The sequence below is a fragment of the Photinus pyralis genome, unplaced genomic scaffold, assembly GCF_008802855.1.
Source record: "Photinus pyralis isolate 1611_PpyrPB1 unplaced genomic scaffold, Ppyr1.3 Ppyr1.4_LG7, whole genome shotgun sequence".
NCBI classification, from domain to species: domain Eukaryota; kingdom Metazoa; phylum Arthropoda; class Insecta; order Coleoptera; family Lampyridae; genus Photinus; species Photinus pyralis.
Genome location: NW_022170738.1, coordinates 9,916,317 through 9,938,564, shown reverse-complemented (window position 1 = coordinate 9,938,564; position 22,248 = coordinate 9,916,317). Strand labels below are relative to the sequence as shown.

General features: G+C 39.2%; 3 protein-coding genes across 4 annotated transcripts in view; 1 reads left to right on the top strand and 2 right to left on the bottom strand.

Annotated features, from left to right (window-relative positions):
• LOC116176075 (zinc finger protein rotund-like) overlaps window positions 1-6,654 on the top strand; it is a 35,898-nt gene extending 29,244 nt beyond the window's left edge. For both annotated transcript variants that reach the window (XM_031494542.1, XM_031494541.1), the window contains 3 exons: window positions 2,094-2,329; window positions 2,387-2,676; window positions 5,014-6,654. In XM_031494542.1, the coding sequence (XP_031350402.1) occupies window positions 2,094-2,329; window positions 2,387-2,676; window positions 5,014-5,495 (1,008 nt within the window). In that variant the 3' untranslated portion in view covers window positions 5,496-6,654. The remainder of the gene's footprint in view (window positions 1-2,093; window positions 2,330-2,386; window positions 2,677-5,013) is intronic.
• A 4,143-nt stretch (window positions 6,655-10,797) lies between these two features.
• LOC116176074 (probable cytochrome P450 6a17) lies at window positions 10,798-17,392 on the bottom strand. Its single transcript, XM_031494540.1, has 4 exons — window positions 17,231-17,392; window positions 11,343-12,443; window positions 11,045-11,296; window positions 10,798-10,995 (listed from the first exon to the last, which is right to left on the bottom strand). Exons 2-4 carry the CDS (start codon window positions 12,433-12,435, stop codon window positions 10,832-10,834), a joined length of 1,509 nt encoding a protein of 502 aa, XP_031350400.1. The 5' UTR covers window positions 12,436-12,443; window positions 17,231-17,392; the 3' UTR covers window positions 10,798-10,831.
• Window positions 17,393-20,573: 3,181 nt separating this feature from the next.
• On the bottom strand, window positions 20,574-21,250 carry LOC116176753. Its single transcript, XM_031495515.1, has 2 exons — window positions 21,104-21,250; window positions 20,574-21,052 (listed from the first exon to the last, which is right to left on the bottom strand). Exons 1-2 carry the CDS (start codon window positions 21,152-21,154, stop codon window positions 20,666-20,668), a joined length of 438 nt encoding a protein of 145 aa, XP_031351375.1. The 5' UTR covers window positions 21,155-21,250; the 3' UTR covers window positions 20,574-20,665.
• Window positions 21,251-22,248: the final 998 nt, after the last annotated feature.

Sequence of the window (22,248 nt, the reverse complement as noted above, 5' to 3'; positions counted from 1 at the left end):
GGCGCTGCGATGTTTCAAGTCAAAAAAGAGCGATTTACTGTCGGAGAATCGTTAGACACGCTAATTTTTAAATCTAAAAAACCTCTTGCGACCAAATGTGAACATGTTAACAATAAAGAAGATCACTTAACGATAGGCTAACTGCTTTAGAAAGTTCTAAAACGTGAAAATAAAAATATACTCTACTCTACTCTACGTTCAACAAACTTCGGAATGAATTCTAAAAAATTTAAAAAATTTTAAAAAATCTATACAATTCTTTTTTTAGAAGTTTTCTAGAATTCTTCACGAATTTTGTTGATTGTTTTAGAATTTTCTAGAATTGAAGAATCTTTTAGGATTTTCTTGAATGTTCTAGTACTTTTTTTAGAATTCTATAAAGTTTTTTAAAAATTCAAAAAAATTCTAAACAAATGCTAGAAAATTCTAAAACAATCAACATTCCGGAATAATTCTAAAAACTTTTAGAAAGTCTAAGAAAATTTTAAAAAAGTTCTAAGAAAATCCAATAAAAATTTTTTTGAGAACTTTTCTAAAATGTTTAGAATTTTTCACAAATGTTGATTGTTTTAGAATTTTCTAGCATTGTTGTTGAATTTTTTTGGATTTTTTGGAACTTTTCTTGATAGAATTCTAGGAACTTCTTAAATAAATCTAGGAAATTCTACAAAATACTAGTAGAGTACACCAAAATCCTTAAAAAATTCTATGAAATTCTAAGAATTCTATAACATTCTAAGAATTCTAAAAAAATTCTAACGAATTCTAAACAGTTCTACAAAATGGTAGTAATGTATACGAAAATTCTACATCTACGATACTCTGCACTTATGCTTCAATTAAAAAAAACGAATGTGAGTACGATTTGGTTTTAATTTTGTGCTCCAATTTCAATAGGGGAAAAACATTTGCTAGACATACCCAAACTTTGGCTAGGTAAATAAAAAATATCATTAGCGTTCCTCGTCTAACTTGAGAACAAAAAAAAAGCAATGCTTTTGATTCAAATTTGCTGCAGAAATTTTATTTTCGAGTCACATTTCAGCCAATAAGTGAAAGCATGTTCTCTGTCTTTTATCAGTCTAAACAAGGAGCGATATCGTAGCCAATTGCTTTGAGTCGAACACTTTTTTGATGCTTTTGGTTCAAATTTGATGCATTTACTTTATTTTCGAGTCAAATTTCAGCCAATAAGTGAAAGCATTTTCTCTATCTTTTATCAGTCTAAACAAGGAGCGATATCTAGCCAATTGCTTTGAGTCGAACACTTTTTTGATGCTTTTGGTTCAAATTTGATGCATTTCCTTTATTTTCGAGTCATATTTTAGCCAATAAGTGAAAACATCTTCTCTGTCTTTTATCAGTCTAAACAAGGAGCGATATCGTAGCCAATTGCTTTGAGTCGAACACTTTTTTGATGCTTTTGGTTCAAATTTGATGCATTTCCTTTATTTTCGAGTCATATTTTAGCCAATAAGTGAAAGCATCTTCTCTGTCTTTTATCAGTCTAAACAAGGAGCGATATCGTAGCCAATTGTTTTGAGTCGAACACTTTTTTGATGCCTTTAGTTCAAATTTAATGCAGAAGTTTTATTTTCGAGTCAAATTTCAGCCAATACGTGAAAGCATCTTCTCTGCCTCCTATCAGTCTAAATAAAAAGCTATATCTTAGTCAATTGCTGTCAGGATTTTAAGTAAAATACGTTTTCGAATCAGACACCATTTTTATGTGATTTCAATAAATCTTTTGATGTTTTTGATGAAAGCAGTCTTCGATTTTGATGCAAGTTCTGATGCAAGGCAATTTTTGATGCAAAATGTTCTCTTTCTGTGGGTTTGTATGAAATTCGTTATTGAAGGAAATGGATTCGGCTCTCAGAAGCTTTTTGTTTTTGATGAAAACTTGACTCAACATAACTTATCACCTCGCTTACATTAAATCCATAAGATGTTTGATGCAAATTTGATGATTTCGATGCAAATTCTGATTCAATGCAGCTTTTGATGCAAAATGTGCTCATTCTATGAGATAAGATGTTTGATGCATGTTTTTGATGCAAATTTTTGACGCAAGATCTTTCCTTCGGTTGCAGGTGTTCGGTTCAAAAGCTGAGTTGCAGCTGCACACGCAGGCGCATATGCGAGAATCCAAACCGTACAAGTGTTCCCAGTGCTGTAAAGCTTTCGCCAACAGTTCCTATTTATCTCAACACACTAGGATCCATTTAGGTATAAAACCGTACCGTTGCGAGATCTGCCAAAGGAAGTTTACGCAACTGTCACACCTACAACAACACATACGAACCCATACGGGTGACAAGCCGTACAAGTAAGTGCCAAAATGTCTTACGAAGCGAATGCGAAACCTCCCCGTTTTGCTTTTCAGATGTCGACATCCGGGTTGCCAAAAAGCGTTCTCACAGTTAAGTAATCTGCAATCACATTCACGCTGCCATCAAACCGATAAGCCATACAAGTGCAACTCGTGCTATAAATGCTTTAGCGACGAGCCCTCGCTGCTCGAACACATTCCAAAACACAAGGAGAGCAAGCACCTGAAGACGCACATATGTCAGTATTGTGGGAAGAGTTACACTCAGGAGACGTACCTTCAGAAACACATGCAGAAGCATGCGGAACGTACAGACAAACGGCCACCAATTGGTCACACTTTGGGTGAGTTTCATTTCGCCGAAACTGTCAAATGTTTTCTTGTTAAAATGGGCGAAAAGTGGGCGCGATATTTTCATTTTTTTTAAATAAAGACAAGATCTCCCCGCTTACAAACAAGTTGGACTCAAAATATACTACAAACTAAAAGATAGGCGCAACATGGGCGCATACTTTCAATTGTTTAAATATATGGTTTTGACACGCCCAATAAAATAATTTGTGTCATAAAACAATGTGTCTTCTTTAAAGAGTCAATTGGCATATTTTTGAATTGAAAGGCATATTTAACGTCTTACTACGAACAAAAAATGTATTCTCAAAAACTAATAAAAACTAAAAAAATGGGCGCGATAGCATATTTTCAATTCAGTCATTTTTTTTTAAAACTTGTGCCAGAATAAAGTGTGTGCCCTTCTTGAAAATGTCCATTGAAATATTTTTGAATTGAAAGGCATATTCTACGTTTTACTACGAACAAAAAATGTGTCTTCAAAAAAAGAATGAAAACCAAAAAATGGGCGCAGTAGTATATTATCAATTCAGTATTTTTTTAAGAGAAACTGGTGCCTGTAAAAAATGTGTGTCCTGCTTGAAAATATCAATTGAAATTTTTAGATTTGAAGGGTATATTTAACGTCTTACTATGAACAAAAATGGGTGCTCAAAATCGAATAAAAACTAAAAAATGGGCGTAACAGCATATTTCTAATTCGGTGGTTTTTAAGTGTAACTTGTAACAGTAAAAAGTGTGTGCCCTTCTTGAAAATGTCAATTGAAATATTTTTGAATTGAAAGGCATATTCAACGTCTTGCTACGAACAAAAAATGTGTGCGTGCTCAAAAACTAATAAAAACTAAAAAAATAGGGGCGATAGCATATTTTCAATTCAGTTATTTTTTTTAGGAACTTGCGCCAGAAGAAAGTGTGTGCCCTTCTTGAAAATGTTCATTGAAATATTTTTGAATTGAAAGGCATATTCTACTTCTTACTACGAACAAAAAATGTGTGCTCAAAAACTAGTAAAAACTAAAAAAATAGGCGTAGTAGCATATTTTTGATTCAGTAATTTTTTTAGAAACTTGTGAGAAGAGTGTGTGCCCTATTCAGAATTAAAAGGCATACTCAGCGTTTTACTACGAACAAAAAATGTGTCCTCAAAAAAGAATAAAAACTGGGCGCAGTAGTATATTATCAATTGAGTAATTTTTTAAGAGAAACTGTTGCCAGTAAAACGTTTGTGCCCTTCCTGAAAATGTCATTTGAAATATTTTAGATTTGAAAGGCATATTCAACGTCTTACTACGAACAAAAATGCTTGCTCAAAATCGAATAAAAACTAAAAAATGGTCGTAACAGCATATTTCTAATTCGGTAGTTTTTAAGTGTAACTTGTAACAGTAAAAAGTGTGTACCCTTCTTGAAAATCTCAACTAAAATATTTTTGAATTGGAAGGCATATTGAACGTCTTACTACGAACAAAAAATGTATGCTCAAAAACAAATAAAAACTAAAAAATAGGCGCAGCAGCATATTTTCAATTCAGTAATTTTTTAGGACAAACTTGTGACAGTAAAAAGTGTGTGCCCTTCTTGAAAATGTCAATTGAAATATTTTTGAATGAAAGGCATATTCAACGCCTTACTATGAACAGAAAAAGTGTGCTCAAAAATGAACAAAAACTAAAAAATGGGCGCAGAAGCATATTTTAAATTCAGTGATTTCTTAAGAAAGATTTGTGTCAGGAGAAAGCGTGTGCCCTTCTTGAAAACGTCAATTGAAATATTTTTGAATTGGAAGGCATATTCAATGTTTTACTACTAAAAACGAACAAAAAATGTGTGGTCAATAACTAATAAAACTAATAAAAACTAAAAAACAACAAACACAACAACAAATTGAGATACTCTTGAATAAGAAGCGTGTTCGTCATGCGCACAACAAATGTTGGCTCAACATTTAATACAAATTAAAAAATAGGCGCACCGTAGGAGCACATTTTAAACTTTTTATTTAAAAAAAGTCTTATTTACGTCGTAAGCAGCACATTTTTGTTTTGCAACATTCCGGGCAAGTGTATCAAATTACAGTTTGGAGATTAGGGCTTATAATTAAAAACAAAGTTAAAAAATGGGCGAAAAGTGGGCACATTGTGTCCATGTATTTGGTCCTGGGATTATTTTGAAGGATATTGAAGTCTTTCTTGAGGACAAAGGGTAACGCGACTGCACAATCCGGGCGCAACATTGTAAAACATTAAAAAAATGGGCGAAGAATGGGCGCATTAAAAAATTTTGAATACACGTTTAGCAGATCTGAATGTATAAACTTTTGTTCATAGGTTTAAACCATCGAGGTCTGGATCACCCGTACTGGCCCAAAGTAAGTCCGGACAGCGCCGAGAACATCCACGACTATCCGACGGACATTCCGCGCCAGATCCTGGAGCAGAACGAAGACCTAGTGATAATACGGCAGCAGCTCGGCCAGAATCCGCCGGCGCCGCCTAGCACGCCTAACCCGAACCTCTCCAACTCGTACGACACGACGATCACCAAGACGAACGCGAACTCGGCGTTCACGCCGATCAGCTCGATGTCCGGCCACCTCAATCACCTCAACCACCAGCTCGCGCCGAACCGGCCGTACCTCTACGACGCGATCAGCTTTCCGAAACAGAACAGCCTCGATCTACCAAAAACCCAGCCGACCAACGGCTTCCCGAACCAGCTGATCTCCCTGCACCAAATCCGAAACTACGCCCATCAGCCTAATACGAGTTTAATGGAACATTCTTTATTGGGAGGTCTTAAAGATAAGTAAATTAATGTTCACATTTTCATTGTTGTGTATAATTCAGTGTATTGTACTCACAGCGCGTGCGCATTTACTGTGCGATTCAAAATCTTGGTTTTCTTTGCGACACATTTTCCGAGTTTTTCGCACACACAGTAAATGTCACCCTGTGCGCGTGAACTTTTCGGACGGTTGACGAGGCGGAGACGAACGTTTAAAGACAATTTCGAGTAACCCAGGGGGGGGGAGAAGGAAAGAATTAGCAATTTCGTTTCGGTGGGCAAACTTAAAAGAGAAAAGCGCGGGCGCGCCCCTCTTCACTCAATCAAGAGCCCAGTTTCGATAGTACTTAAGCTTTCAGTTTTGTTCGTGCGCGTGCGCGCGCGCCGTTGCCAAATTTGCCCACCGAAAACTAGTAAACAAAGGCTCAATTTTTTTATTTGAATTTGTATTTATTTTGTAATATTCTTTTTTGAAGGTTGGTCTGTATAAAAGTTTATTGTAAATGTAAAGAAATCTCAGTATGTGATTTAAAATATTGTTTAGTGGTAGCTCAATTTTTATTTATTTTTTTATAACGGTAGGACTTATACCGGGTTGCCCTGGCACGTCTCGTTCCGGCTGAACTGTGTGCAATAGTCCGTAAATCGGATCGGGCGTGGATTGGAGGCGTATGCGAGGGCCACCCTGTATAACTAGAAAGTTTCCCCAGTGTCTTTCAAAGTAGGAATTTTATTATTTTCTGTTTTTGAGTTGGTACAAATTATTGAAATTTTCAGACTATTTATAAGAGGAAGTATGAGACTTGCGCTCTCATTACGTTACAGTTACGTTGCATATCTACGTTTAAGTATACGTTTGTGTACGTCCTGATGTTGACATCAACCAATCGCAATGTTGTATTTGTTGTTACGTTATGTTAACGTTCACAACTTTATTATAAGTTTTGTACTAGCTTTAATTTTTTTGTATTGATGTTAAGTTTACTGAGACCTTAGCAATTATTATGTAAGTGGTTCAGACGGCCACCCTTTATACAAAGAAGCATTAATGTTAAGTTTTTGAAAAAAAATGCTTGTGATCAAATCTTAAAGAAAGAGTAATAATTATGTTGTACGTATTTATAAGAAGATATCGGTTTTTTTTGTTGCATATTTACTTAAAAAATAAAAAAGAATATTGATTTTGTTCTCCGTTTTGTTTTCACGAGATTTACCCGTAATGTTCGCGAACATTACCGGCAAACCTCCTTCAGACCACACTAAGCGCGGATGGTTTTGTTTTTGGAGACGGACTTACAGACGGACTTTCAGAAACCATTTTTCAAATTTTCCTTTTGTCGCCCGTTAAACATTAAACTGTGATAATTTCGTACTGAAAGTTTTAACTTTAAGGCAGAGATAGTCAATTTGTAAATACTTTAGCAAATGTGAAGTCGTATATTATAAATTTGTACCATAAGAGGGGGTTGTTCGAGATATACTTAATAGGTAGGGTGAGAACCTTAAAAAAGATTCGTAGTTTTAAAAAAATTGTACGAAGTTGATGTTGTCGAGGAAACAACATGTTTTTGAATTTATATACACAACGAAGTAACGTTTTTCTTTTCCTTTTATATCGTATGTTATACCCGTTTAGAAATTATTTCTCTTGTGTAACGGAGGTTTCAGCACACTACTTAAAAAGTACTTCACTGGATTTTAAAATTATATCGGTGTCTCAAAACTTTAAAAGTTAATGTTAAGATTAGTATGTTCATTGTAAGTAAAATAAATTATTAAAAAATTTTCTTTTATCATTCACTACGACCCCTAGCAAACGAATTTTTGCAAAAAAAAAGAACAATAGATCACATCTGTCTGTATATCATTACGTCCCTAACAACGATAACGCGGTCGCCGTTAACTTGGAAGCACTGTAAGAGCAGCCCCTACTGTACTCTTCAATTTCTTGCACTTTTCCTCCCACTTCCGTTGATTTGCAGCATTTGCCTTTGGAACATTGTGTGTTCAGCTTTTTCAAAATCCAAGTACTTCTTCGTCCTCCTCATTGTTATCTCCTGCAGTCTTCTCGGTCGCCTCGTCACCTTAGCATTAGGCGATTACTCCCTTACCTTCGAAACCCCCTCTTACATACTAGTTTCTATAAATTTAATTATTTGTACAATCGTTATCATTAGTAGCATTAAGAAATAGCCTATAGAAACAAAGGTTTATTGTGGGTCGCTAACCAACGAAAACATACCACCGTTCCTATTGGCTGAAAGAGCTGTAAAGCTTTTGAGGACTTTTAAGAACTCACGAAAGATCTACACGACTTTTGAGAAAGAGAAAAGGCACAAAGAGAGAGAGACCCTCATAAAACTCCATAAAAGTACAGTCCTTAGAAACTCTTTTAATGGCTTTTAAACACCAAGAGGCTCGAAAAAGAAAATTCTGGACCTTCTTAGAGACACTTGGAAACAAACAAGTTTTAATTACATAGGCGCGTATTTAAAGATCAACATAAGATTTTAAAGGCTGTAAAGTACTTCGAGGCTCTTGAAGTGAACTTTTAATGGCTGTGGTCACATAACCCCTACGCTTAGGCAACACATCTCGCAACTGAAAGAATTAATGGCAGTATGGGAACAAAAATATGAAACATACAACAACCATAAAGAGATGAGGGGGTCGGGGAGGGCAATTCACCTACATGGGAGGAAGAGGGAGGTGGGTATAATTGATTACACAATTTAGTAAATGAATATAGAGGGAGACTAGAGGAACAAGAAGAAGCAAGTATAAATTGTGCACAACTCTTCTGCAGATAAAGCGCATTTTATTTAACAGAAATAGCTTTTGTTTTAACATCACCAATTGATATATTTCTTGCGATCACGATAAGGGGTCGAGAAGGAGGGCTCTATGGTTAGTAGAAATTTAATTCCTTTCGTTGAGAGTACCATGAAGGATAAAACTAGTTCCACTCCCCCTCCCTCTCCACCCCGTACTTTGTATATGAGGACAGAAAGAAGGGCAGTAGTTGGTAAAAAACGGTTCCTTTCGTTCAGATCTTTCATTAGAATACAATGAGAGGTAGAATTAATTACCCCCCCCCCCGTTCCCGTCGCTTACTAATCTCAAAAAAGAGTCGCACGGGAAAGTTATAGTTTGTACAAACCAATTTATTTCGATGAGACCTTTCATTAGAATACCATGAAGGGTAGAACATGTGTTTAAACCCCCCCATTTTCTAAGGTTCGAAACTGCAGAAGTGGGTGCGGACGGACGGACGGACAAAACGCAAACAATAGCAAATTTTTTTAATTCTTAAAAAATTCGCTAAAAATATAAGAGAATACACAGAGCAGGAATGGGATAATATAAAGGATAGAGTTAACAAAGCAATAACGTAGAAGCAAATAACTGAAGAAGAAAAGAGTGGTGGGATCATGTGAATACAGAAAAGATAGATAGATATAGAGAAATGATGGAGAACTGACAAAAGAAAACGCAAAGAAAAATAGATGGAGATACAGAAAGAATACGAAGATCAATTCAAGGAAATTAAAACAGAAAATCCGGAAGGTGTAAACAGAGAAAAATAGAACAAGTGAGAGAGAAATACAATTCTAGGAATGGAAACAACATTAAGAAAATAGGAGAAAGAGAAGGCTATGGAAGAGATAACAAGAGAGAAGGTTGAGGGAATGAGATAAAAAAAAGGGCGAAAGAGTTCGTGTTTTTCATGGATTTAGAGGCAACGCGTGACAGAGTGGAAATAAAGAAATGTTTTGAAGATGGGAAAATTGAGAAGAGGTTAAAGAACAGAATCAAGGAGGGGAAGAAGAAGGCTACGGTCCCTGGCATACGCGGGTGGTGGCGATTAGAGCGGTGTGGGGAATGAGAGGGAGGGCGCTAAAATTCTAGGAATGAAGCGATAGAGAGAGCGAATTGGTGGAAGTATGCTTGACAACAAGGATGAAGGCAAAAGGAATGTGGGAAGAGCAAAGAGGAAAATATTAGCTGAGGTCAAAAGGAGGATGGGAGTAGGACAAAAGATAGAAAATGGGCTGGAAAAAAGGATCTGGATGCACAATACAACAACAGCACGTCCGCTCTCCTACTAAGCCCAATGTTGTAGAGGTGATGGTTGACCCTAAGGGCACCGTAGGCTACTATTCAGTTTAAGAAGCTTAGGAGACCCATATTTGCTAATGGGCTTTGATAAAAAGGCCCTGAACTGTTTGAGTCCGGTTATATGTTGGCACTAGGTCTGAAATTGACTGTTCACCCAGTCTTTAATCTTGGTCCTGATAACGGAGGGAGGAATTGTAGGGTAGACTCGGGCCCATACGACCTACGACCTTGTCCGTCACTTTCCTCCTCCCCTAGCGATGCCGATCGTTCTGACCCCAATAACCGCCACACGAGTTAAAGTGCAGTAATCCCGACGCCTCTTCGAGGTCGATAACGCGGGATTGAGCCCTTTCCGTCGCAACGCTGCTTCGGTGGAGCCCTCTCTCTTACCTGGCGATTTCGTCGCAAGAGTGACGCGCGAGACCCCCGCGTGTGCCTAAAAGTTCTGCATGATCGACATCATTTACGAGGAGGGCCCTACCAGGCTCCTCCCTGCGGAAGAACGTCCTTCATTTGCTCGTCCTGAAACCAGGATTTTGCCTCTGGAGGCACTTCAAGATGGTGGCCGTGTTATCCGGGAGCCCGTATAACATAGCCATCACCAAGGTTACCCTAGGGACGGGCCTCTGAACTTTCAGAGATGCGCCATCCCGGGACCTATGAAAAGAGACAGTCCTCTCCAACCAGTCCAAGGTCCAATGGTCCTTGTTGCAACAATTTCAATGGCGGTTTTCTCAAATTAAGGGTTTAAAGTTGAATTTCTTTGCGGTTCTCTGGTTTTGGGGGGTCGAATATTGTACTTTATAGAGAGTGGTTTCATTATAGGGCAGGTTTCCCCAAAATTTTGTTGATCTATTGTTTTTTTAAGTTAAAAGTTTCTCAAGAAATTTGCTAGCTCTATCGTTTTTAAGGCTGTGGTTACGGGATACGGCACTGGCTAATTAATTGGGAAAGCTGGTTATTTTTTATCGACGATTAATCTATAACTTCCTATTTCGTTCGATTTTCGTTCGAAAATTTCCCCCGTCCTCCCAACCACCTTTCGTTGCAGTTGCCTTACTGTCCAGGTCAACAGATTTCTATACTGGCTTTATACGACTTCAGCTTTCCTTATGTCAAGGTGCGTATTTGTTGATAATGTATTAAAATGCTGCTAAGTTCAGAGTTCATCAACCTAGAAGGCTCTGAAGTAGCAGAAAACCGAGGGCTTAAAGTAAATGCCTGAAGGATCGAAATTTATTGTCACACCTTATCAACATTCAACCAAATGTCCCCAATCGCCGATAAAACAAAGTTGCTGGGATCCATTGCGAAAGGTACCCGCGTCATTTCGTTAACCGAAAATCGAAACTTGTCCAACAACAGCGCTAGACCAATCCCGGTCTGCATGAGCCCGAAGCGTAACCCTAAAAACATGACGTTTAGTTCTGATTCTCGCCGCGAGTAGCGTGTTACCGATGCAAAGTCGGGGACCTTCGCCGAATGGCATGTAACTGTAGGGTACCATCTTCTTCTTATTCTCCTCATTAAACCTTTCCGGATCGAAACGCTCCGGGTCCGGGAAATACTCGGGGTCGTGGTGAAGACCGTAGAGGGGTATGACTACGCTTGTGCCCTTTTCAATGAGAAAATCGGTTCCGGGGACTTTGTAGTCCATTACGCATTTTCGGTTCAGCATCGGTAGAGGGGGATACTTGCGTAAGGTCTCTGAAAGTTTACAGTTAATAGGCAACATGCCAGTTGAGGGACTCACCATCGATCACTTGCTTCATATACTTCATCTCCCTAATCGCCTCGTAGCTAATTTCGCCCTTGTGCGACGCCATAACTGAACGAATTTCTTCCCGCACCTTGTCTTGAATGTCTTGGTCGTTGGCCAACTCGTACAGGCAGAAGGTCATAGTCGTGGAGGAGGTTTCTAGTCCTGCGATGAAGAAAAGGAAAGCCTGCGCGGTTAACTCTTCCAGCGTCAGGGGGTCGTCACTGTTGTTCTTCAGGTCTAAGAGAATTTGCAAGAAGTCGTCACGATTTGTCTTGTTACTTTCTCTGTATTCTACTACTTGTTTCATGAGGTTCGAGAAGAACGTTGAGACGGTTTGAGGTGTAAAACACACTCCAAGTTTGCGCGCGAGGTTTGGGTTGGCAAAGGAGAAGAACGCCGTCAGATTCTCCCACTTTGTCCGTACGAAGGCTCTTTTTGCGAACCGACGAAAGTCGGAGTTTGGGTCCTCGAAACCATTGCAGTCGATACCAAACGCGCATGATCCAATCACGTTGGTACCAAAACGGCTCAGCAGATCCTTGATATCCACAGGCACGTGTCGGTTGTGATTCTGTTCCATGGCCTCCGTCAACTGCTTGCCGCAGGTTAAAACGATGCGAAACATCATCTTCATCTTGCCCGAGGTGAAAGTTGGCGTGAGTTTCGCCCTCAGCTTCCGCCACTTCGCTCCCTCCAAAGAGAACAGGTGGGCGCTCAGAGGGTCGTCCTTCTCGTTGAAGTAGAAACCACGATCGACGAAGTAATTGAAATCCTTGGCCATGACGTCCTTGATCAAATCCATGGTGATCGGCATGAAAGCCGGGATCCAGAGCGTGTAGAGACCCACGTAGTCGCGTCCCATCCGTTTTGATTCCTCGTACTGAAGCCGCATTAGCTCACCGAAGGAGTGCGTCGGCCAGAACGGATTCAACATGGAACCGAACGGAATCGATGGTTTCACGTAGGGCACCCCTCTGACCTCCCAGTACCTGTACCTCCATTTAAAGAAGACGATCACGCTCAACACACAAGTCGCCAATATCACGGTGATATCCGTGCACCAGCAGCTCGAAATCACGGACATTTCTGAGTCTGAAAGGAACTGCACGATATAGAGATAAAACGACTATAAGTGGTTTGATTAAATGCTAGAGTAATTATGACGAATCAAATTGATAAGCCTTCCAACAGAGTGATTCATTGCAATATTTCCTCATTAATCTCTCCAGAACTCAAAGTCTCCTTTTTCATTGTATCAGCGCCCCACGCCTCCACCAGGAGTCGAAAAACGGCAGGGTGTACAAGAAGAACAAGGAAAGACCAGAAGCAGGGCTGCAGAGGGGAATAAAATAGAAAAAAAGTGTATTGCAAGAATAGAGAGCAGAATGAAACCAAAAGAATAAGAGAAAAAAGATAAAGGATAGATGAGAAGGTCACGAGTAATGTAAAAGGTAAAAAAAAGGGAAGGAGAAGGAAACCATAAGTGGGCCAGAATCAGAATTAGCAGGAAAGTAGACGAAAAAAATAATAATGGCAAGAGTAGAGTACATAAAAGTAGTGAACAGGGGAAAGTCAGAGATGAGAGGAAAACGAACAAATAGCAGAACAGGATAAAGCAAGCGGTAGGAAAGGCAAGAGAAGGTTATTTATAAGGAGAACAAGAAGTGACTGATGCGTAACATAAATTTAAAAAAGTGCAGAAATGTTATGAGAACAAAAGAAAGAGTAGAAAGGGAGCAGGAGAACAAAGATCGGAAACAAACTAAAAACAAGTATAAATTGTACACACCCCTTGTGCAGATAAAGTGCATTTTTTTACCGAAATCGCTTTTGTTTTACATCACATATTTCTTGCAGACGTCTCAATCGCCCTATGTGAGTACCCTCTTCCGACAATCCGTTCTTGAGGTATAAGGAAATATACCCGATTACGATAAGAGGTCGAGAAGGAGGGCTATGGTTGGTAGAAATTAATTCCTTTCGTTGAGACCTTTCATTAGAGTACCATGAAGGATAAAACTAGTTCCACGCCCCCCTCCCTCTCCACCCCGTTTGATAAGGGGACAAAAAGATGGGCAGTAGTTGGTAGAAAACGGTTCCTTTCGTTCAAACCTCTAATTAGAATACAATGAGAGATAACATTAATCCCCCCCGGTCCCCGTCGCTTACTAATCTCAAAAAAGAGTCGCACGGGAAAGTAGTTATACTTTGTGCAAACCAATTTCGATGAGACCTTTCATTAGAATACCATGAAGGGTAGAACATGTGTTAATCCCCCCCCCTCCCCCCCATTTTGTAGAGTTTAACTTGGCATGCGTATGCAAAATCTGAGACAAATTGGTTGTGGTATGTAAAAGGTATGCACGTTTTACTTTCAAAAACAGCATCTCAGAAAATAATTCGTGGGGGGGGGGCAATTAGACAGCGAAATTTTTGATGGCCGTCGGGCACACCTTCAAGGTATAGGCTACCTACTGCAAACAATTCCAGGACTCTAGGACTATTCCCCTAGAAGTAGTTCCAAACGGTAGACGTGGGCCCGGACGGACGGACGGACAAAACGCAAACAATAGCACATTTGTTTAATTTTTAAACAAATGCGCTAAACAGCCAAAAGGAGAAGGAGAATGATGCCGAAGTCAGAAAAACAGAAACAGAAAAACTTATACAAGAGTATAACAGGAGCAGGTGTAGGAGTAACGTACAGAACGGGTATAGTCCAATGCAGAAAAAAAAGTATGAAAAGAAAAGAAATAAAACAAGAAAATATCCAAAGGGCAGAATAAATGCTGAAGTAAATCATTATGGGAAGAGAGCAGCTCAAAGGGATAATAGGAGAGAAGCGAAGGAGAGCAGATGAAACTAGACTTAGACTAGAAAGAGGGTAGAGGGTAAGCGGAAGAGAAGCATGGTCAGTGCGGAATGAACCCAGAAGGGGAGGAAGATCATAAATAATGCAAAATAATAATAGCAAGAGAAACACGTAACTGGAACAGAAGAAGAGCAGAATGGAACCAAGAAGAGCATTAGAAAGAAAGCCAAGGAAAAGAAGCGGAATACTATCAGAAGAACGAGAGGAAGAAAGAGAATAGTTAGATAAAGAAGGAAATAGTCCAACAAGAGCAAGTCAGAGTAATGTAGGAAAAACACGGAAAATAAGTAGACTCGCTCTACTAAAAGGCAACCAAAAAACCAAGTAGAATAATAGTAGAACGCAATGTGGGAGAGAAAGAGGCGATAAAATCTACGTAACCTAGGAGCATGAGGTGGGGAATCATTTTTGAAATGACAAAGGAGCCTAACCGAGTCAGGCAGCTAAGTCAAGGAAACTCAAAGAAGCCACATCAGTCCAGTAGATGACCAATGCATGTTCTGGACCAGGAAGTAACGCCACACCAATAAGAAACGAGGTCGTGACGTCACAGTCAATCAAGGGCTAGTACGTCCGCCTACGCCCCTCCCTTTCAGGTTCGTAAGGCTTTTTCCAACAGGTTAGTGAAGCGGTCCAATAGCTTTTCCACCCGGTTCAACAGCTATGTGGACTGGTACCGGTTCTAAAATATGTTGGACCGCTTCACCAACCTGTTGGAAAAAGCCTTACAAACCTGAAAGGAAGGACGTACTCGTCTTTGATTGGCTGTGACGTCACGATCTCGTTTCTGATTGGTGTGACGTCACTTCCTGGTCAAGAACATACATTGGTCATCTACTCAGTCCAATAGCACTGGGAAGAATAAGTCGAAGAACGTGATGGATTCGATTAAACTGCAGCAGTAGAAGCTGAAGGTGTATGTGAAAGCGCTTTCGGGACTCTGATACCAATTTGTGAGGGAAATTCACGGAATATTTCTTTCCTGGAGTGTACATACCTGGGGAGGAGGGGGGGGGGGGATTCCATACAACCCACACTCCTCAGTGCTATACTTTCCAAAAAATGTTTAAGCCTTCAACACTTTTGTAATCATTTTTTAGGAATAGTCCGCCTGAACGTTTATTCCGTTACTCCCACCCCCACCCCCCGGTCTTAGGACTTTCCCCAAGTTGTTGAGCCTTCAGCACTCTTGTGGACATTTTTCTGAGAGAGTTAACGGTAATTCTTTTTCTGTAAAGTATTCCATGTCTCCCATTTGCTGTGTTGTCCCCCAAGACGTTTATTCCATACCCCTCCCCTCCCGCGTTAAGCCTTCCCCCAAAATTGTTACGCTTTCAGCACCCTTGTGGTCATTTTTCTGGGAGGGCTCACGGCTAGGCTAACGGTCATTCTTGTCCTGAAAGGTATTCCATGTCTTCCAAATTTTCCTATGGAATACCCCCCCCCCCAGGTAAATACATCCTTGGAAAGAAATATTCTGTGAATTTCCCTCCCGAATTGTCATTGTTCCCAAAGCTCGTTTTCCTTGGAATGTGTATACCTGTGGCTCCCACACCGCCCGGTGCTATGCTCCCCTCCAGAATTGTTAAGCCTTCAACACATTTTTAGGGAGGACTATCGACCTTTCTTTGCCTAAAGGTATTCAATGCCTCCCAAAGTCCGTTTTGCTGTGTTGTCCCCCAAAACTTTTAGAAAAATAATAAAGAATTGTTGGGCCTCCTTGAAATATGATCCCCGAGGTAAATACATTCCAGAAAAAAGGCGAATCTTCCTCCCAAATTGTCATTAAGGGTTCCAAAAGCCCCCTCTTTCCTAGAATGTATACCTGTGGCTGGGTATTCCCCTGAAAAATATTACAATAGTGCTGGAGACATTCCATACCCCTCAGGCCCCTTGTGTTAAACTGTGTTAAGCCTTTTCTGGGAGGGCTATCGATCATTCTTTGGGAGCAGGAGAAAACATTCGAAGAGGAGAAATGTAGGAGAAGAGCGGAACAAGACCATGGGATAAAGAAGGTCAATTGACACTAAGAAAGAAATGCAGAGCGAAAGAACGGCAGCGGAAAGTCACAAAAATTTAGAAAGAGCGCAGAAGCAAAGGTAAGGCGTACAGAACAAAAGCAGGATAATGCTGATGCAGAAGAGAAAGAGCGCGGATGCGCGGGGGGATAGAGAAGAGCGCAATAAAACCAAGAGAAGGCTATGGAGGAGTAAGAGCTGGAAGTTACCAAAGGAACGCAATTAATGAAGCGGTAAGAGAAGAAAAAGTGGAAGAAGAGCAAAAAGAGATCAACGGACAGTGAGGACAGGATAAATTCAGAAGAATAGAAAGAGAAGCAGAGAAAAAACAAATGAAGAGTCGGAGGGTGATATCGGGAAATCGGGAAAATATAACAAAGAATGAAGCAAAAAAGCAGAAAAGAGGAAAGGTCTCGGGAAAAGTAGACGGAGGCCAGAAGGAGCTGACGATGACCAAACGAAATGCGGGAAAAATCAAGAAGGTCGGAAAGATAGTAGGATATTAAAAGCAAACCGGATTCAAAGAAGAAATTGGGATCAGGGGATCAGAATCAAAAGATCAGGGCAACAGAAGCAAGTATTCAGAAGAGCGCAGGAGAATAGCTATATCTAAAACTTGTTTAGTATTACCAAGAAATTTAAATGGTATCAAGATTTAAATGAGCCTTCTGTTTGAATATGTGCTCCTGATCCAGGATCACAGAAGGTTTAAAATAGGTACCCTTTAATTTATTATAGACACAAATCGTATCAGGATCACAGACACATATCTAACATTTATTCAAGGAAACAATCCTGCTTAGCATGCTCTCCTGGTACAAATTCTTCTCCTCTCAGAGGGGTTACACAATGCACATGAATAATAGAAACGCAACCTGTAAAATGCTTTTTAAGATTTTTTGATACAAAGTGATCGGATTAGGGTAACAGAATTTCCACAACAGTTACAAGTTGCGTCTCCCTATTAAATAGTGAATAAGTATACGCACCCACGTTACCACGAAGTACGATAAAACACAGTCAGCACTTTCTCACAACGCACCGTTCACTAGAATGGATCATTTCGGTTTTCCGATGAAACTCTAAAGTCTAAAGCATTGTAATCTGGTGCAATCTTGTTTAACAAGTAAATAGTAAGTCAGTAATTCCCACCAGTGTGTTTGTTCTCCGGGTCGACCTCGATTTTCATTTTTTTTATGATGCTATTGGGTAAACAATATTTAATTGGATGTAGCTCGTGAAGTTTGGCCATCTCTTACTTTTAATTATGGAGTAGGTAGTCGACCTTTACACCGGATAACCAGTTTTCACTCTGAGAATACAATACGTGTGAAGCATTAGACTTTTCACCTCGTCTGTCGTCCTGATAGATCAAGGAAAAGCATGCGTATCAAGTGTGTGCCAAGAACAATTGGTTCGTATCAGGATCACATAGTGATCAATTGTGCACCTTCGTGTTCCGTCCTGGTACAGTAACAAGAGAGATATTTTTGTTGTGAGAACAACAGATTTTATTGTTCTGTTACCTTTGTAACCACAATTCTTAAAAGAAGCATTTGTATCAGGATCACATAATGTATGAAAAGACTGTTCACCATCATGTTCTGATGCAGAATTGTTTGAGATACAGATTTGCATCAGGATCGCATAATAATTTGGAAAGCGTATACCAATTTTGTCGCCCTTCTGCAGTCCTGATACAGCAATTTTTAAAGTCAAATTTGTTACCCTGATACAGCAGCTATATAAACATTGGTATCAGGACCACATAATGCATTGAAAGCCGTATTTCAGAAGTTGTACACCTTAATGCTCTTCTGCTGTCTTGATACGGTAATAAAAATTAGTGAGACACAACAGAACACAATAGGTTGGTTTGTTCTACACATTGCACACTTTTTGTTATCCGGTATAACAATCAAGAAACATTTAATGCATTAAAGGGCGTGTGTCAGAAAATGTTATGCTCCCCTATATTCTTGACACAGTAATTTTTAAGAGAGAAGTTTGTATCAGGAAACCATAGCACTTGAGGAACTGCATGAGGATAATTTCACACATTGTTGCCTTTCTGCAGCTTTATCAGGATCACAGAATGCACTTGCATGCTTCTATTTGGTCCTGGAACAATAACTTCTTTAAGAGAGAATTGTATCAGAAAAACATAACTGTTTGAAATTGTGTCTATGTAATTTTCAGCTTCTTACCTTTCTGTAACTACATACGTGTGAAGTTTTACTGGAATACATTTTAGATCCTTCTATTCGCCTGTCACCGTTATACTTTAGCTTTTAAAACGATCCATTGTACCAGGATCGCATACTAAATTACATTACACAGTAATTTTCAAAAGATAAATTTGTATCAGAAAACTTCAGCATGTTGATCAGGAATAGACACATGTGACCCTGATACAATTAGCTAACGAGGCGCGTTTAATTGAATGTACCCCGTGAAGTTTGGTCATCTCTTATTGCCAGGAGAGTCACGTGTGTCAGGTGTGTGCCAAGAACGATTACACGTGAGATGAGGGCGTATAGCAATTGTTAAAAGAATTATTCGTATCAGGATCACATCACAATACATTTGATACCTTTCTATTCTTCTGTTGCCCTGGTACCACCATTTTTAAAAGAAACATTTGTACCTACAAGGATCACATAATGCATGAAAATTCTGAAATCGTATACCAATTTTGTTGCCCCTCTGCAGTCCTGATACAGTAATTTAAGTGACAAATTTGTATCAAGAATGGATAATATTTCCAAAATATACTAGACCTTCTTGCGTTTCTGAAACCTTGACATATCGTGTTACCCTGACACAACAGTTGTTAAAATAATCATTCCTATCAGGCTCTTATAATGCACTGAAAGCCGTATGTCAAAAATTCTTCACCTTCACGCTCCTCTGCGGTCTTGATACGACAATAAAAAGTTAGAAAGACATTTTTATTGCGAGAACACATCAAGTGTGAAGTTCATTTGTTCATTACACTTTACACTTCTGTTATCCGGTCCAACAATATTTAAAGGGAGCATTTGTGTTACTTGTTGCGTTTCTGTAGCTAACTGTGTGGCGGGAGAAATATTATGTATGTGAAATGGGTGGATTTGAAAATAAATTCTACAGCTTCGCTTGTTTCTGTCATCCTGATACAACTGCGACATTTGCATTATGAGAATATAATGCATGTGATGGTTTGGTGTAAAAAAGTTTACACCATTCTAATCGTCTGTCGCCCTGATGCAACACTTTGTATCAGGAGTACATAATGCTTTGAAAAACGTATGGTAAACATGATACATGACAAATTCTTTGTATGTAAATTAACACGTTCTTCCGTTGCAGTAACCCTGACATGAAACCGTTTGTCAATACATTGTTGCATTTCTGTGAACCTGATACAATTTAAACAGACATTAACGACATGATAATGATACGCGTGAAGGTTTACTGCAATAAAGTTCACACCCTTTCACTTCTCTGCCACCATTACACTACAATATTGTTAAAAGAAATATGTGTACCAGGATCACATAATGCACCGAATTTTCTCTTCTATCCAGTCCTGGTACATTAAATTTTTGGTTTTTGGAGTTTGACACCTGCGACCCTGATACAAACGAGGCGCTATTTTACTCGTTTTTCACCCTGATAAAACAATCTTAAGAGAACCATTCGTATCAGGATTGCATAACGAATTGAAAGGCGTTTGCCAATCACTTTCGTGCTCTTCTGTAGTCTTGATATAGAAATGTTCAAAACAGAAAATGAGAAATTGTAATTTTACCTCCTCTTACGTTTCTGTAACCCTAACAACATGTGTTTATCTCCAAAAAGTGATATAGCGGAAGTTAGTAGAAACAGTTGCAGTGCTTTCTGTGATCCTGATACAATTAAATTAAAACGTAACACATGTGCAATAGTGCATTCTACACGTTTGTCACCCTCGTGTTCCTCTGTAGTCCTGATACAGTGAAATCATTAAAGGATTAAATTAAAATACGGCGCTTGAAATACAATAAAATAACCCACTTTTACAATACCTCCCTAGAAGTCGTCTTGATTCAGGATTCCCCTAGGTCAAGACTTGCATTCGCGGTATATGAAGTTTACAGAATATGACAATGGCCTTACTGTCCAGATTGAACAGATTTCCTGGCTTTATATGTGGTCTTCAGCTTTGTATTAAAATACTACTGAATTTAGCGTTCATTAACAGTTCTAAATCTAGATCTATTAAATATCCGTATACCAATAGGGCTCCACACTAGAGAGTTATTGGAAAGGAAGGGTGGGACAGGGAACAATTGAAAGTACAGCGCAAAATGATCATTTGCCAATTCTTTTAAACTTTATTTTCGTAAAAAGGGCGGGGGTCACTCACTTAATCAATAGTATAAGATTAGAACGAAATTTCCTTAGAAATCCAGTTGTGCCGAATCGTAATTTTGGGCAATGCATTTTCGTAAACTAAACGCATTCAGCGGTTCCAGTTTGCTACCCTCGCAGTAGTTGACCGAGTTGAGGAACCGTTGCCGCATGGCTTTCGTCAGGTGCGGCATGTCATCGCACTTTCTGGAAATTCTCCACGGCAAGTGATTCGACTTTTTGACATTGTCAAAAAGTATGTCTCCATTTTCGTTCATCCACTCCCACCCTTTCCATACGCAGTCTAGGTATTTTGCAAAGTTCGCATCCTCCACGTGATTTACGTAGTGCTCAAGCACCGAGTTCGCGTCTAGGCCGAATTCATTTGCGCAAGCTTGCTCAGATGTGTCCAAGACGTTAACGCAAGTAGAGTTCACCTATCGAAAGTACGGATGTCTATTAGACGCCTCGGTTTGTTACTCACCTACAGTGAAAAGTACCCCCAAGAGGGTAACTAAAAACAGCGGCATTCGGAACATTTTCTCACTACAAACAGCTAACTGATTATGTTCAACTTTGGCGCATTATCTCCTAATTGAGCACAGGTCGTAGGTCACTACGTTGTCAAAATAAGCGTCAGATGACGATATCCTCGAATCAAGAAGATAAAAATGTTTGTTTTAAGAATTACATATCAGTAGGTACCACAGAGGAGCACTACAATAAAAAAAAATCTTGTAATATGCATTTAAACGTGTTATGTGATCCTGATACATTCTCTTAAACCATTGTATCAGATTCCCAGACGAGTAGAAAAATATTCCCCAAGCTTGTACGCCTGTTACGAACTCATAACACAAAGAAGTAATAAAATAGCCTACAAATTTCTTCTGTAAGATTACGGTATCAGGAGTACAGAGGAGCATACACATTTTAATGCATTATGTCATCTTAATACAAACGGTTCTCTTAAAAATTGTTAGTTTACTTCAACTTCACGCTTATTGCTATGTCTCTTTAATTCCGTGTATCAGTATCACAGAAACATAGGAAGTTGAGACACTTATTGCCGAATGTCCCCATCGCACATTTTAAGATTAATATCAAGTGGCGACAGAAAGGCGAGAAGCTGTAAATTTTTATTCGTATACAATATCTGAAGTATTATGGTCTCCTGATACAAAAGTGTCTTTTCAAAACTGTTGACAGACGAGTAGAAAGGTGTAAAACGTTCTTACACTACAGTTTGACAGGCAATTACGTTCCCATAATACGAATTTCTCGTTAATTATTCGGATCAGGGCCACAGAAACACAAAAGTTGTGATATTTATTGGCAAAAGTGGGACCACAGAGACAACACAAGTTTATATAGTGTCAAACGACCTCTTCTCGCTATAATTTTCCAACTGTTATGTCAGGGTTACAGAACCAAAAACATACATTCAATTTCTCAAGTGTTATGGTTTCCTATTACAGATTCTTCTTTTACAAATTACCGTATCAGGGCTACAGAGGAGCATGAAAGTAAAAACATCTTTGCATACTCCTTTTCATCTATGTTGCGTCCCTAATAGGATGACAAACGAAGAAAGGGTCTACCCTGATACTCCCCTGTAATCCTGATACAGAAA